The sequence below is a fragment of the Panthera tigris genome, chromosome B1 (assembly GCF_018350195.1).
Source record: "Panthera tigris isolate Pti1 chromosome B1, P.tigris_Pti1_mat1.1, whole genome shotgun sequence".
Classification (NCBI taxonomy): domain Eukaryota; kingdom Metazoa; phylum Chordata; class Mammalia; order Carnivora; family Felidae; genus Panthera; species Panthera tigris.
The window spans coordinates 55,010,382-55,025,984 of record NC_056663.1 but is presented as its reverse complement, the minus strand read 5'-3'; the positions used below and the strand labels follow the sequence as shown (position 1 = coordinate 55,025,984).

The following is a 15,603-nucleotide window of genomic DNA, read 5'->3' as shown; positions in this document are numbered from 1 at the left end:
GATTTATTTTAATGTTATATCTCATTTAAACCAGTATGTTCAAAATATTATCATTTCAACATGTAATAATATAAAAGTTATTAATGAGCTTTTCAATATACTTACAAAAAAATTTCTGGTACTCAGTCTTTGAAATGCTGCTAGTAGTTCACACATCACATCTCAACTTGGATTCTAAATTCAGATTTCACAAAATTTAAGTTGAAAAAATATATCCGTATACCCAAGTTGTTCCAAACACACTTAAAGGTTTTCCAATAACTGAAATCCGTTTTTAAAATTTAAATTAGTTAAAATTAAATTAACAATTCAGCTTTTCAGTAGAAATAACCACATTTCAAGTGCTCAATAGCCACATACGGCTAGCAGATACCGTTAGTGCAGCTTAAAAAGATAACACAAAATGCCATTCAGCATCTTTTTTTTGCCCATTCAATATCTGTAATATTTTAACGCCCCCCCCCTTTTTTTTTTCCTTTACCATATTCTAGAAAGGAAAAGCAAAAATGGAATAGATGACTTTGAATTTCAGGGCAGCTGACATTTACATTTTTAAAAATATGATTTATCACTAAATTCACTCAGTAAATCTAAAAGAACTTTCAAAAGAACTTACTGCTTCGTATTTTTTAACAATGGGATTGCTGAACAGGATACATCTGATAAAAATAATGACGCGCTGTAACCAGCCAAAGCGCAGCTTTCGTATCCGCCGCTCTCATTCTTCTACCCTGCCCTGCATAAGCACGCGCTCACAGGCACGCACGCACATACACGCAAAGGCGCACACATACACGTACCTACACTCACGCACACACATACCCGCACGCTACACGGTCTAGCCCACAGGCGCTGGCGGATACCCAAGAAAATGCGGTTTCTTTCTCCCCTCTCGCTCCGCAGAGCGAACGCCGGGGTTTCTGAAGAGCACTCATGCTAACTCGGTATTGGTGGGGGTTCCATATCCTCTTTTAAAGAGACTGGACTCCGCCCCATTAGAGGAGAAACTGCAAAGGTTGGAAGTGGAGGCGGAAAGAAGCCCTGTTATTAACCAACTCGTCAGCAGCTCCACCTCAGGAAGCGGCCGACTTTGTGTGCGCCCAAGAATGAAACGTGTTCCTTGCAGGAATGTGCAAGGATTTAAAAAGGGCCTTAAGCTGAGGCACTTGGGAAGAAGCCATGTCACGGTCGAGGTCGAGATGGGCGTTTTCGCCTAAGCAGGCGCCCCTAAACAATCTGATGCGTCAATGAACGGAACTGTTATCCAGCAGCCGGGTTAGCGGCAGGACCTCCAGGACCCGAAGAGGGCCAGCTTGCATGAATTTTCCTTGGTTTGGGTTTCCCACAAAAGCATGACCACACCAAGCCTTTTTCCACAGATATGAAAAGCCCCGAAACTTTTTTACTCCACACCTTCACTCTCCTCCCCTCTTAGCCCCAGCCCCCGGCATTTTGCGCTTCGTCTCTGGAGCTGAGTGACCTCTTCCTCTAGAATGCCAACTCTGCAAAATCCCGGTAGCTAAACACAATCCAACCTCGCGGGAGGGACAAGAAGCGAGAAAACATCACAACCCTCAAATACACGCCCCCTGTTTTCCCCATGCTTTAAAAAAAGAAGCAGCAGCAGCCCAGTCCGTCTCTACGCGATGCATGCTAGGATTAGTAGTTCTCCCAATCCCTGAGGCGCCGAGTCAGGGAAGAACTCAGGTTGACTCTCCCGCCGAGAACTACAATTCCCGTGGTGCCCTGCGACAGAGTGGAAGGGGCGGGACAGGAGAGGGCGCGTCGCGCTTGCGCAAGACGAGGGGCTGGAGGGAGGCGGAGGCGCTCGGGTCCAACTGCTGAAGCGTCTCCATGTGACAGTGAGTGGGGTCCTAACTCTTGGCGCCGCCTGACTCTGGTTCTTAACCCAAAGCACTGTCCACTGTCCCGACGCCAGCAGATCCCAGCAGGCTAGGGCGCTTGGTGTTTGGTCGTGCCGCCGGAGGAATTGTCGCCGCCGGGTCAGGTGCCTGAGAGACCCCGCGGAGACCCCAGAGTCTCCGGAGAGAGGCGGAGCGGCGAGGCGAGCGGGGATTTCTGTCAGCGCCGGCGTCCCAGAGCGCGGAGACATGAACGGCTTCACGCCCGAGGAGATGAGCCGCGGCGGGGACGCGGCAGCCGCTGTGGCCGCCGTGGTCGCTGCCGCCGCCGCCGCTGCCGCTTCGGCAGGGAACGGGGCAGGGGCCGGCGCCGGGGCTGAGGTGCCGGGTGCCGGGGCCGTCTCGGCGGCTGGGCCCCCGGGAGCGGCAGGGCCCGGGCCCGGACAGCTGTGCTGTCTGCGGGAGGAAGGTGAGCGGTGCGGCCGTGCGGCAGGCAACGCCAGCTTCAGCAAGAGGATCCAGAAGAGCATCTCCCAGAAGAAGGTGAAGATCGAGCTGGATAAGAGCGTAAGTGACGGCGGGACGGGACGGCCTTCCCCTGCCCACCCCCTTGGGGCTCCGGGAGCGGTGCAGACGGGGGTTGTTGGGCGGAGGGTTCAGGGGTCCCCCTAGACCTGGCTGCAGTGGGAACCCGTTGTGTGGTCTCTGGTAGGAAGCAAACAACAAAGTCGCTGCAACTCTGACCTCCACCCCCACCGACACACTCGCATTCCGTGATTCCGCTCCTCCCCCACCCCCCCTGCCCGCGCCCCACCCCCACCCCCCCGCGCGCTCCACGAGTCGATTCTGTTCGCAGTCTTCCCCCTTCCTCCTTCCCTGAGATCGGGAAACGAAACAAAGGGACCGCCGCTCGGAGGGCCCGGAGTAGTTTTCTTGCAACCCGGCAGGCTCCTTCTGGAATGGAGGCGCCTTCTTTGTTTTGCTGCCCTCGCTGGCGTTTGGCCCCAGGGAGCAGCTCCCCTTGTGTAGGGAAAGTGGAGTCCTGCCACGACCAAGGACCTGATAACCTCAGCAAGAAAGACCCCTTTCCCCGTTCGTCCGAGTACCGTGTGAGGGAAGCGGAGCTCACCCCGCGCCTTGCGGGGAGCGGGGATTGTGAACGATGTCAGCATCTAGCGCAGCTGCTGGGAACGTGGGGAACACGTAGCCTCTGCTGTTTTGCCATCCGTTTGGCAGCCATCGGGATTTTTTTTTCCGTCCTTTCTTCGCACGTCTGGTGGTGGTGGTGGTGGTGGTGGTGGTGGTTTTTGACCCTCTATAAGGTTTTTAGAAACAAGCGTCGCCACTTTTAGGAGTTCTGGCTGGCAGTAAATGAATCACAAGATGCCAGAATCTAGTACGCATTCTGTATATTTTTAACTTGGACTTAGTTTAAAAGTTAATTTAAAAGCTTTAGGCCTTAATGATTTGGTTTTTTAAAGGAGTTTAGTTTAGTATATGAAGCTCAATATTTCACGTGTTACCATGCAGCTCTCAAGACTACATTTAATTGAAGCTTTTGCAAAGTTTATTTGTGATACTTTCTGCCTGTTAAACAGGTAGTTCTTGGTCATGCTCATGAGCAACTTTTCAAGTAAACTTGAATTTCACATTCCTTTGGTTGGGAAAACATATTACAGATAAATGCACTCATTAAATATTCAAGTTTATTATTCAAGTTTAAATGTAAGTAGGATATGAAATCAATAGCTCATTTGTAAAAATGGATAGTTCTGTATCTATATGATAATTTGGGTGTTGAGAAAGAATCGAAAGCATACATCATGCTATTAAAATGCACTCTTTGAGTAAATACTATGAAATAGCAATTTGTGGGCAACGTCATCTTTCCCCTTGATAAAAAAACAGCATGACCTAGTAAATCTAGTTCAGCCTCCCTGCAATTTAATGACAAAATCCAGAGAGTTGAAATTTCTCATTCTGCCTTTCTGTCTCCCTTCTCTCCTCTATTTACACCACTCCCCACCCACCCCACCCCCCAATCTTCTTAACTGTACTGCTGGACATGGTATGTTTTAACTGGATGCAGGACTTAAGCATAGAAACATGCTGTTGTCTTAACAGTGGCCTGTTTTGACTGTTTTTATTTTTAATAATTCACTGTGCCCAGTGTATTTTACTAATACATAGGTTACATAATCATAAATAGTCTGTGAAACTTTTGTTTCAGGCAAGGCATCTTTACATTTGTGATTATCATAAAAACTTAATTCAGAGTGTTCGAAACAGAAGAAAGAGGAAAGGGAGTGATGATGATGGAGGAGATTCACCTGTTCAAGATATTGATACTCCAGAGGTAGATAAAGTTTCTGTATGTTAAATGTAAATCCTAAGTATTCCATTCTGTAACTTGTATTAAAAGATATGAACGCCTTTTAAAAATGCTTAAAGCAAAAAATCTGAAAATGAAAGTAAAATTAAATACAGCCAGTTTACAAGCAGTTACACAATTTAACTTGTGTTTTCAGTTGACAATGCTTATAGCTCTGTTGCCTTCTAACTTTTTTTTTGCTCCCAGTTTTCAATATTTATCTTCAAAAGATTAAAATGTTTAATACATTTATAGTTTTGATTATATAAAAGGGATAATGGAATGGACTTAAGTAATGTAATTTTTGTCGTTTAATAATGGAATTACATTTTTATTGTGCCAAAAATTGAAATGTTTTTGTATGTATCAAAGATAACTATTTTGAAAATTGTATGAACTAATTCATATATGTTTAATTTTCCTAGGTTGATTTATATCAATTACAAGTAAATACACTTCGGAGATACAAAAGACACTTCAAACTGTCAACCAGACCAGGACTTAATAAAGCACAACTTGTTGAGGTATTTATGAGTTTTAAACTATTTACACTTTAAATGAGCCTGTTCATACAAAAAAGAGGCATTAAAGGCTAATGCAATTGTTAATGTAGAATATATGCCAATGCATTTTAGTTGGATCAGTTAATAAAAGATCTATTGTGGAAGAATCTAGTTTCTTAGAAATGTCTGTCTGCCTCTTAAATTTCTGTATGTTACAACTACTTACTGGATTGTATGTAGTTTTCTAAGCATCTTCTAATACTGACTCTCAGAAATATTGGGTGATAATTTTTAAATTCTCATTCTAGAAATCTGTTGGTTTTAAAATTCTACTTAGTAAACATTTATTGAACACCTAATTGAGGCATAATAAAGGAAATTGATAAGCTTTGATGTTGTCATTAGAATTTATTTTTTGAAGTTTCTGATTGATTAGATCTACAGATAAACCCATAAATAGTATTCCTATTTGTTGATTTAACTTGTTGATTTAACTATTTCAGAATTTGGCCTTATTGATGTTTGTTTTATTTGAGGTGTCTATGCTTTCGTCACATCTAGAAGATGCAAAGACTCTTGTCCAACATTTTACGTAGTTTTTGCTTTGTTATAAAACTAACTTCTAGTCCTTTGGTAAATTTTGAAATGTGTGTGTTCTCAGGAATTAATAGAACCAAGAAATCTGTGAATCCAATTAAGGTGTCTATAGATTTATATATTTATACTTTAGTCATTTTACATAAAAATGCTTAGTCTACTAGACAGAATAGAAATATAAACATATAAATCAGTTTTATCATATTTTTTAGCTTGGGGGTTTAGTAAGGCAACGTTTTCTAAAACATGCACATTGAATAAGGTAAAAGATACAGAAAGTATAATTCTTTGGCAGAATGCTTTTTAACATTGTTGAGATCTAACATATTGACTTTTTAGCCAGAATTTCCTCTTTCCATCTTGCCACAAAAATTCAGTTTTTCTTTAAATTTGATACAACAGAAACACAGATATTATCTATTGTGATGAAACTGTATCCATATATACTGATACTGATCAAGTGGAAGTTACTTTTGTTTTGAGACAAATGAGAACCAGAGAACTAATTATTTCATATGTTATATTTAATGTATGGTTGACCCTTGAATGACTCAGGGGTTGGGGCACAGTTAGAAATCTGCATATAACTTTTGATTGTCCAAAAACTTAGCTACTAATAACCTACTGTTGACTGGAACCCTTCCTGAAAACATAAACTGTCCAATTATCATATTCTGTATGTCTTAGGTATTATATATATTCTTATTGTGTTAGAATAAAGTAAGCTAAAGAAAATGAAATGTTATTAAAATCATGTGGAAGAGAAAGTATATTTATAATACTGTACTGTATTTATTGGGGAAAAAAAGCATGTAAATGGACCCTTGCAGCTCAAACCTGTATTATACAAGGGTCAGCTGTATTTTTTTTTTTTTTAATGTCTAAGTCACAACTCAAATATTTGCTAGTCTGATCTTTAAAAAGTTATATTATTTCCAGAGCTATTTCTTCTTTAGAAATGAGAAACAATCCAAACAGCCATGAGTGTTATAGTTTACTTAGTCAGAAATGCAGATAAGTGGTAAGTGATCCCAGAGTCAGATGACTGTCCTCCTTAAATCTTATCATATGAATAACTTTTTCATTAAGAAGTTTTATTTTCTACAATCTAGATAAGCATATCAACACCCTAGTTTAATCTATTGTACTTCTATTCGTAGTTGCAGTGCACATGTTAGATTAGCATAATGAAAAGGCCAGAGGGCAGATAAATATTCTTCAGTGAAAGTTCCTCTTTCCCCTCTCATTTTCCATGAATAATACTTATTCAGAAAAACTTTCGAGGAACTTTAACAAAGAGTACTGCCAGTACCAAAACTTTTTCAACTATATATTTATCCTTTTTCTGTGAGTAGGGTCTACATTCTGTTTATTTCATTGGTACCTAAAGTTTAAAAATATTTACTTACTAATGTAGATTCTAATTATAAAATTTAAATACATCCTAAATTAATGTATCTTTAATTGAATGGGTTGGAGGGTCCTTTGAAATCACACTATCTCTTGCTCATAACATCTTATTCTGATGTGCTTTTCATCTTGCTGGTATTTTGTTAAACAGTTTATTTTTAAAAAGAGGTAGCTCTTATCACATAGCACATTTTCTTTTAATTAAAGTGTTTTTTTTTTTTTTTACCTAGTATGAAATCTGTTAATATCTATAATTTAATTTCAATTTTTTTTTTTTTTTTTATAGATAGTTGGTTGCCACTTTAGGTCTATTCCAGTGAATGAAAAAGACACCTTAACATATTTCATCTACTCAGTGAAGAATGACAAGAACAAATCAGATCTCAAGGTTGATAGTGGTGTTCACTAGGAGAGATGGAATTGAGACTAAGACTTGGATGTTCAGATGTTAAGACTGTTTACTGTTTTTTCACATGTAGAAATGTTCCTTGTGTATTTTTTTACAGAGGATTTTCTCTGATTTTATTTTCTTTGTTTCTGACTCTAATAATTAGTTGGAAACTCATGTAAAATGAGCTTTCCTAGATTAAAAAATATTTTAAATAAAGGTGATTACTATTATAGTTGCTTCAGTGTATTCATTTTGTGAAACTTGATTTTTATATTAAACTGATTAGGTACTAGTTTTAATTGAGAGTTTAATGTAAGGATCATTTTGTTACCACTTTTTTTTTAAGGTTAAGGAGAAATAACAAATGTAGTACATTTGCTTTCTCTGGGATGATCTGATTTGGAATCAAGGATATCCTAATTAGCATTATTTTTTAAAGTGCTTTTTAGTGCTAACAGGTTTGAAAAATAGACTTCCATTGAGGTGCAACTTCTTTCTTATTTCCATTATTATTATTATTACTACTACTACTTGATAAAGTATTAGGAAGAACAGTTTAATTTATATACCTACCTCCTTCCAAAGAAGACTTAATGTGTCAGAAAAGATTAACACAATGCTGAAAGTTGAAATAACACAGAATTAATTTTGTTTCTTTAAATTTTGTCTTAGAGAAAAGATGTTTATATGGAATGAACATAGAAGTTCTGCAGTGCCCATTAATTTTCATTCATGCCCTATATTGTTTACATTGCAAATTAAAACTCCTAAGTTGGAGAGATCTAGAAATCAAACAGGATCTTTAAAGTCTGGTCCATATGTAGCTCTGACTTGATTTATATCCTATTTTCTTTTACGTTTCATTCTCGGCCCATTTTCTGTTAAAATTCTTATAATTACAAATCAAATGTATAGTTTATGACAGCAAAACAAAACAATAGCTTCAGTTAATGTCCTTGATTATGGTGCAGATTTTAGGCTGGAAATGAATGGATCAGAACATTAATGTAGCTCAAGTTTTCTCAAGGTTGACATTTGGGCCTTTATTCTTTATTGTGGGAGATGTCCTATGTGTTACAGTTTTAGCAGCATCATGCAGGCCACACTAGTGCCAGTGGCACTCCAAAGGTGTGACAACCAAAGCTATCCCTAAATGTTGCCAAACATGCCCTAGGAAGCAAAATTACCCATAGTGAAGAACCATGATGTAGCTGAATCTAAAGTACTGGTTTGTTAGAAGCTTCGTCCATGTATTTTTAAATGTACGGAGTGTATTGGCAGCTACAAAATATGGTGAAAAGTAAAGCAACTATTCTTGGTTCTTGCTGTAACTATTTAAAGATTTATAGTTGACCCTTTAACAATGCAGGGACTGGGGTGGCAACCACTGACTGCATGGTTGAAAATCCATATACAACTTTGGACTTTCCCCAAATTTAACTACTAATAGCCTACTGTTGGCTGGGAGCCTCTTTGATAACATAAACAGTTAATTAACATATATTCTGTATGTTACATATATTATATGCTGTATGCTTATAATAAAGTAAGCTAGAGGAAAGAAAATGTTATTAAAACCGTAAGGAAGAAAAAATACGTTTTCAGTACTGTGCTGTAAAGAATCTGAATATATGTGGACTTGCACAGTTCAAATCCATGTTGTTCAAGGGTCAACTGTACTTTATTCATGGGCAGAGACTGTGATAATTGGTATTAACAGAATCCTGTCATTTCTGGCATTCCAGAAATCTTTGTGAGAAGTTTTAGCTATCTGAAAGTGAACCACATAACTAGAACAGGATGGTTTATTTGAAGAAAGTAATAACTTCCACATATTTTTATCTAAATCTATAAAGTATAAAAAGTTAATTTTTTTAATGTTTATTTTTGAGAGAGACCGAGCATGAGTGGGGGAGGGGCAGAAAGAGAGAATCTGAAACAGGCTGTAGGTTCCAACCTGTCAGCACAGAGCCTGATGCAGGGTTTGAACCCACGAACCGTGAAATCATGACCTGAGCCAAAGTCAGACACTTAACTGACTAAGACACCCAGGTGCCCCAAAAGTTAATTTTTTAATAAAACTTGACTGTAGGGTTACTTTTTCCTACAAAAACACTCCATTCTTGTGAAAGAAGCTTGAAATAATTTGCTTACATTAAATTATCTGTTTATGATGTAACATTTGACTAGCTGTGTTAATTTCATATAGTTAATTATTTGCATAAAATGTAGTTGGATAAAAAGTGAAAAGCGTTCTGGATGTTAGTTATCCAATGAAATTAAATCCTTGTGAGAGCAATTTAAAGCATGAAAAATTGAGAACTTCATCAAAGCTGAGGAACTCAAGATTCTGCAGTTTTATATAAGATTTGTAATTATTTGCTATTAGGTTTTAAAATTTAATTCACTAGAAATCTTTTTCTGTGTTTATATCTGAACCAAAAAAAAAATCGCATATCTCTGTAAGGGCATAGGTTACTTCTAATGTTAGAGCAACAGAAGAATCCAAAATTGGGATAAAAGGAAAAAAACATAATGAGTAGCAGGTATTCAAGAAATAAGTCAGTTATTTGGTAGAACTATCTTTTATTGAGCAATTTAGGAAAAGGCTAAAAATTAGTACCTGAAATATATTTCTTTACAAAAACAAGCTCTATATATTATTTCTACGTACAGTTTTTTTTTTAATTGAGGTAAAATTTATATGGTAGTATTCCATTTTAAACTATATAATTTGGTGGTATTTAGTGTATTCACAATGTTGTATAACCACCCGTTCTAATTTCAAAATTTTTCATCACCCCATAAAAACACTCGTAAGTAATCAATCACTTCCATTTCCTCCTCTTCATCCCCTGCTAACCTCTAATCTGCTTTCTGGCTCTATGAATTTGCCCATTATGAATATATCGTACAAAGGGATTCATATATGTCCTTTTGGGTTTTTTCACATAGCATGTATGTTCAAGGTTCGTCCAAGTTGCGGTATATTCATCAGTACTTTGTTCCTTTTAATAGCTGAAGAATATTCAATTGTGTGGTATGTGATGTGTTTGTATGTGTGTATGTGTATCACAATTTGTTCATCCGTAGATGTACATTTGGGTTTCTACCTTTGGCTATTAATAATGCTGCGATGAACATTTCTGTACGTGTTTCTTTTTGAACATGTTTTCATTTCTTTTAGGTATATACCTAGAAGTAGAATTGTTGAATCATATGGTAATTCTAGATTTAACTTTTTGAGGAGCCTCCAGATTTCCATAGTAGCTATACCATTTTACATTCCCACAGCAATGTGCAAGAGTTTCTATGTCTCCAAATTGCCAATACTGTATTTCCTTTTTTTTTTAATTAAATTCATCCTACTGGGTGTTAAATGGTATCTCATTGTAGTTTTGATTTGCATTTCCTTAATGACCATTGATACTGAATATCTTTTCACATGCATGTTGTCCACTTGTATTATCTTCTTTAGAGAATATCTATTTAAATCCTTTGCTTATTTTTTTTAATTGGATTGATTGTCTTCTTGTTGCAGGAGTTTTTCTGTATATGGATATTAAGTCCATATTTGATACACAAGTTGCAAATATTTTCTCCCATTCTGTGGATTGCCTTTTCATATTCTTGATAATGTTCTTTGATGCACAAAAGGTTTTAGTTTTTATGTAGTCTAATTTATTTTTTCTTTTGTTACTCTTTTGGTATCAGATCTAAGAATTCATTGCCAAATCTGAGGTTATGAAGCTTATAACTTCAGGACTTAAATTCAGGTCATTGGCCTGTTTTGAGTCAATTTTTGTACATGGAGTGAGGTAGAGGTTCAACTTAATTGTTTTGAATGTGGTTATCCATTTGTCTCAGCACCATTTATTGAAGACTGTTTTTCACTGAATGGTTTTGGCACCCTTGTCAAAAATCAATTTGCCATAGATGTTTGGGTTTATTTATGTATTCTCAATTCTATTACATTGGTTCATATATCTATTCTTATGCCAGTACTAGAATCTTTTGACTGTTGCAGCCTTGCAGTAAGTTTTGAAGTCAAGAAGTGTGAGTTCTCCTACCTGTTTTCCTTTTTCAATATCATTTAGGCTGTCTGAGATCCTTTGTAGTTCCATATTGGTTTTTCCATTTCTTGCCAAAAGGCCTTTAGAATTTTGATGAAGGCTGTATTAAATCTCTAGATCACTTTAAGATTGCCATATTAACAATGTTAAGTATATCAGTCCATGAACATGGGATGTCTTTCCATTTATTTTGGTTTTTAAAAATTTCTTTCAGCAATGTTTATAGTTTCCAGTTTCCATGCCCCACACCATCTTGATTAAATTTATTTCTGATATTTTATTCTTCTTGATGCTACTGTAAATAGAATTATTTTCTTGATTTCTTTCTGTGTATTGTTTATTACTGGTGTAAAGAAACACAACTGATTTTTGTGTGTTGACCCCTACAACTGCTGAATTTCATTTATTACCTCTAGTGGTATTTGTGTATATTCTAGGAGGTTTTCTATATACAGACTCATGTTAACTGTGAACAGAGATAGTTTTATTTCTTCCTTTCCAATTTGGATATCATTTAATTATTATTATTATTATTATTATTATTATTATTATTATTTTGCCAAAATGCTCTAGCTAGGATTTCCAGTACAGTGTTGACTAGCAGTGGTGAAAGCAGGCATCCTTGTCTTGTTCTTTTCTTTGGAGGAGATGTTTCAGTCTTTTACCATTGACTATGATGTTATCTGTAAGTGTTTCATAAATGCATTTTATCATGTTAAGGAAATTCCCCTCTATTTGTAGTTTTCTGGGTATTTTTATCTTGAAATGGTGTTGAATTTTGTAAAATACTTTTTCTGTAACTATTGAGATGATCATGTGTTTTCCCCCCTTTAGTCTATTAATGTGGTATATTACATCAAATGATTTTCTTTCTTTCTTTCTTTCTTTCTTTCTTTCTTTCTTTCTTTCTTTCTTTCTTTCTTTCTTTCTTTCTTTCTTTTTTTTAATTTATTTATTTTGGGCACCTGGGTGGCTCAGTCACTTCAGCGTCTGACTTCAGCTCAGGTCATGATCTCACGGGTTTGTGAGTTCAAGTCCCATGTCAGGCTCTGCTAACAACTCAGAGCCTAGAGCCTGCTTCAGATTCCATGTCTCCGTCTCTGTCCCTTCCCTACTCTCACTCTGTCTCTCTCTCTCAAAAGTAAATAAAAATTTTTTTAAAAATTTATTTATTTTGAGAAAGGATGGGGGAGGAGCAGAGAGAGAGAATCCCAAGCAGGCTCACATTATCAGCATAGGGTCAGACACAGGGCTCAAACTCACCAACTAGGAGATCATGACCTGAGCCAAAGTCAGACACTCAACTGATTGAGCCACCCAGATTCCCCTCAAATGGTTTTCTTATATTGAGCCACCCTTGCATTCTTGGGATAAATTTTACTTGGTCATGGTATATAATCCTTCTAATGTGCTTTTCGGTTTGGCTTCTTAATATTTTTTTGAAGAGTTTTGTATCTATATTCATAAGGGATATTGGTCTGTAGTTTCCTCAAATTATCCATGCCTGACTTTGGTATCAGGATAATGTTGATACGGGTTTTTATTTGTAAAATTCTTTGAATATTGGGGCTACATATATGCCATATATTTCTCTCTAGATACACCACTCTGCAAAGTTGAGTCCATCATGGTGATATCATTCTATAGAAGTAAATTGGAGAAGCTAAATCAGTGTCAATTTACTATAATTTTCTAATATGAATTTCTCTTCAAATCTTTGAGAGTAAAGTTTGGGCTTAGGCTCTTAATGCAAAATGATTTAGAAATATATGAATTTGATTATTTTTTCTTTTTTGGGAGAATTACTTTAAAGCCTGTAATGCTTTACTGATGGGATCGTTTCCATTTTATTTTATTATTTTTTAATGTTTATTTTTAAGAGAGAGAGTATGCATGTGCAACCCGGTGGGGGGCGGGGGGGGGGGAGAGGTAGACACAGAATCAATCCAAAGCAGGCTCCCGGCTCTGAGCTGTCAGCACAGAGTCCAATATGGGGGCTCCAACTCACAAATTGTGAGATCATGACCTGAGCCAAAGTTGGACGCTAAACCAACTGAGCTACTCAGGCACCCCGGGATCATTTACATTTTAAAAGCACCTGCCATATTTTGCAGAAATGATTTTTTTTTAAGTTTATTTATTTTGAGAGACAGAGCATGAGTGGGGGAGGGACAGAGAGGGGGAGAATCCCAAGCAGGGTCCATGCTGTCAGCACGCAGAGTCCCATGTGAGGCTCAGACTCACTAAACCATGAGATCATGACCTGAGCGAAATCAAGAGTCAGGGACTTAACCAACTGAACCACCCAGTCGACCCACAAAAATGATTTCTTTTGGAAAGAAGTCCTGTGTACCTGTGAGCACCTATACAGAAGTTAAAATTCCAAGATGATCTGTTGAATGTTCTTAATTTGTCCTTCCCTTCCTCCAATGGTTGTTGCTCATTGTTTGGGTTCTCCATACTCAATACTGGGTTCCAATACTCAAATAATCTTTTAGGATTAGTACTTAATCCCAGAAAACAAAAATATTCAAGGCATTCCTATGGATTATGATGAGGAAAGGGGAAATTTTATCAAGAAGAGATGAGCTATTAGTGAGTATTACTGTCAACTCTGTGCTCAGATTCCTATGGAAAAGTATATAAAATATCAAAGATAAAAAATACAGAAATTGTTAAATCAGGAGGCATTTAGTTTATATGAGCTAGCTGAAGTGTACAATCCTGTGTCCCGTATCAGTAAAGGTTTGTTTTCCTAAAAAGGAAATAGATTAGATGATGCTATTAAATAATGTAGTGGTTAAGATTCTAGATGCTAGAGTAAGACTAGCCCTATTCAGAACCTGGCACTACTTCTCTGATAATGTAACTTCAAACTATTTAATCTCTCTAAACCTTGGTGCTTTGCGTATAAAACAGGGATCATGACCATACCTACCTCATTCATTTGTAAGACAGTGTTAAGAAAAATAGTAAATTTTTAATAAGAGCTTTATTGTCTTTTCTTGTAGCTAAAAGCTATTGACAAAATAACGCATCTGTTTATGAATGTGATTGAATGAAATGTTTGCTTTTAAAAATACATTGACCTAGTTGGGAAAAACTGCATAAGGTAAGTTGTGTGAACATTCATGTTTTTATATTTATTTGGTAATATAAAGAAGAATGTGTGCTTCTGTTATGCATTCATTTCTAAAAGACTAATTTAATTTCATATTACAAAAGTTATTTTCAGAAAGGGGAATATATGATGAATACTCATAATAATCTATAAAATTCCACTAAATATTTAGCTTTTTTTCAAATACTATTTTTCTCACCACATTTCATTTGCAGTAATAAGGAAACACTTCTTCAAGAGCCATTGTTGTCTTACTGATGCCCTCACGCTGATGTATCATTTATAAATAGAGATACTGAATCTTTAACGCTTTTTTCCTCCCTCAAAGAGGGTCTATACCAAGTAGAAAATGAAACAGGTTTACTGATGATTTTCTTATGTACTTATTCTCTGCACTGTTTCAGAAAGGATCTAACACTTATATTATTTAGTCTGATTTTAATACCAATTAATTCAGTGAAAAAAGCCCTAATGAATTGTTTTGTTTTGTTTTTTAAACAATTCTACTTCTTCATGCATTTTTGTAGGAGGTCATACCATTAAAACACTGACTTATTTTTGTGTAGATTTTAAGGGGAACTGAATTCTGACTACTTCAAAATTGTTTGCTCCAGTCCAGTAACACTTACTGGATACTAAATAGAGAACAGATACTGTTCTGGGTGTGGTCCTCAGAAACAGATCAGGGACCTCCAAGTACATATTTCAATTAAATAATGTCACTTTTATTCACAAAATGATAGGTCTACTGCATGGTATGGTACTAAAGTTTTCCCCATAACAATACTTTGTATTAGCCTCTAAACTTCCCCTCTTTGGCAGGCTTCCCATTTATAAGTAAGAATTTTTTTTTGTAGTTATTAAACTTTGTTAGAATACAAGTTCCAAGAGGAAAGGTCCATCTTATTTATTACTATATCCCCAGATATAAATAATAGCTGGTGCTTAGCAAACATTTAATACATTTTTATAGAATGAAGGACTTTCTGAAATTATCACTGATGGCCACTAGTCAATGCATACCTCCCGAGATATGGGGCATAGTCTGAAGCTGCCTCTATCAGAAAATATCTTTGAAGATTTACCTTTAACATTCATGTGACTTTAATCCATTACAAATTTCTTTTAATATGTTATTCTCAAGAAAAATTGATACATCAGGGATAAACATAATTTTGAGAATAGAGGGGCGCCTGGGTGGCTCAGTCGGTTAGGCGTCCGACTTCGGCCCAGGTCATGATCTCATGGTCCGTGAGTTCGAGCCCCGCTTCGGGC

At 36.9% G+C, this 15,603-nt stretch overlaps 1 protein-coding gene across 10 annotated transcripts in view; it reads left to right on the top strand.

The window, feature by feature from the left end:
• The first annotated feature begins 1,795 nt into the window (after positions 1 to 1,795).
• Positions 1,796 to 15,603, top strand: part of SAP30 (Sin3A associated protein 30) — a 45,290-nt gene continuing 31,482 nt past the window's right edge. For 3 of the 10 annotated variants that reach the window (XM_042983609.1, XM_042983607.1, XM_042983606.1), the window contains exons 1-3: positions 1,804 to 2,429; positions 4,093 to 4,218; positions 4,659 to 4,757. In XM_042983609.1, coding sequence (XP_042839543.1) covers positions 2,112 to 2,429; positions 4,093 to 4,218; positions 4,659 to 4,757 — 543 coding nt within the window. In that variant the 5' untranslated portion in view covers positions 1,804 to 2,111. Of the gene's footprint in view, positions 2,430 to 4,092; positions 4,219 to 4,658; positions 4,758 to 7,029; positions 7,365 to 15,603 lie in introns of those variants that run through there. The other 7 variants (XM_042983604.1, XM_042983605.1, XM_042983608.1 and 4 more) reach the window with 6 other exon arrangements.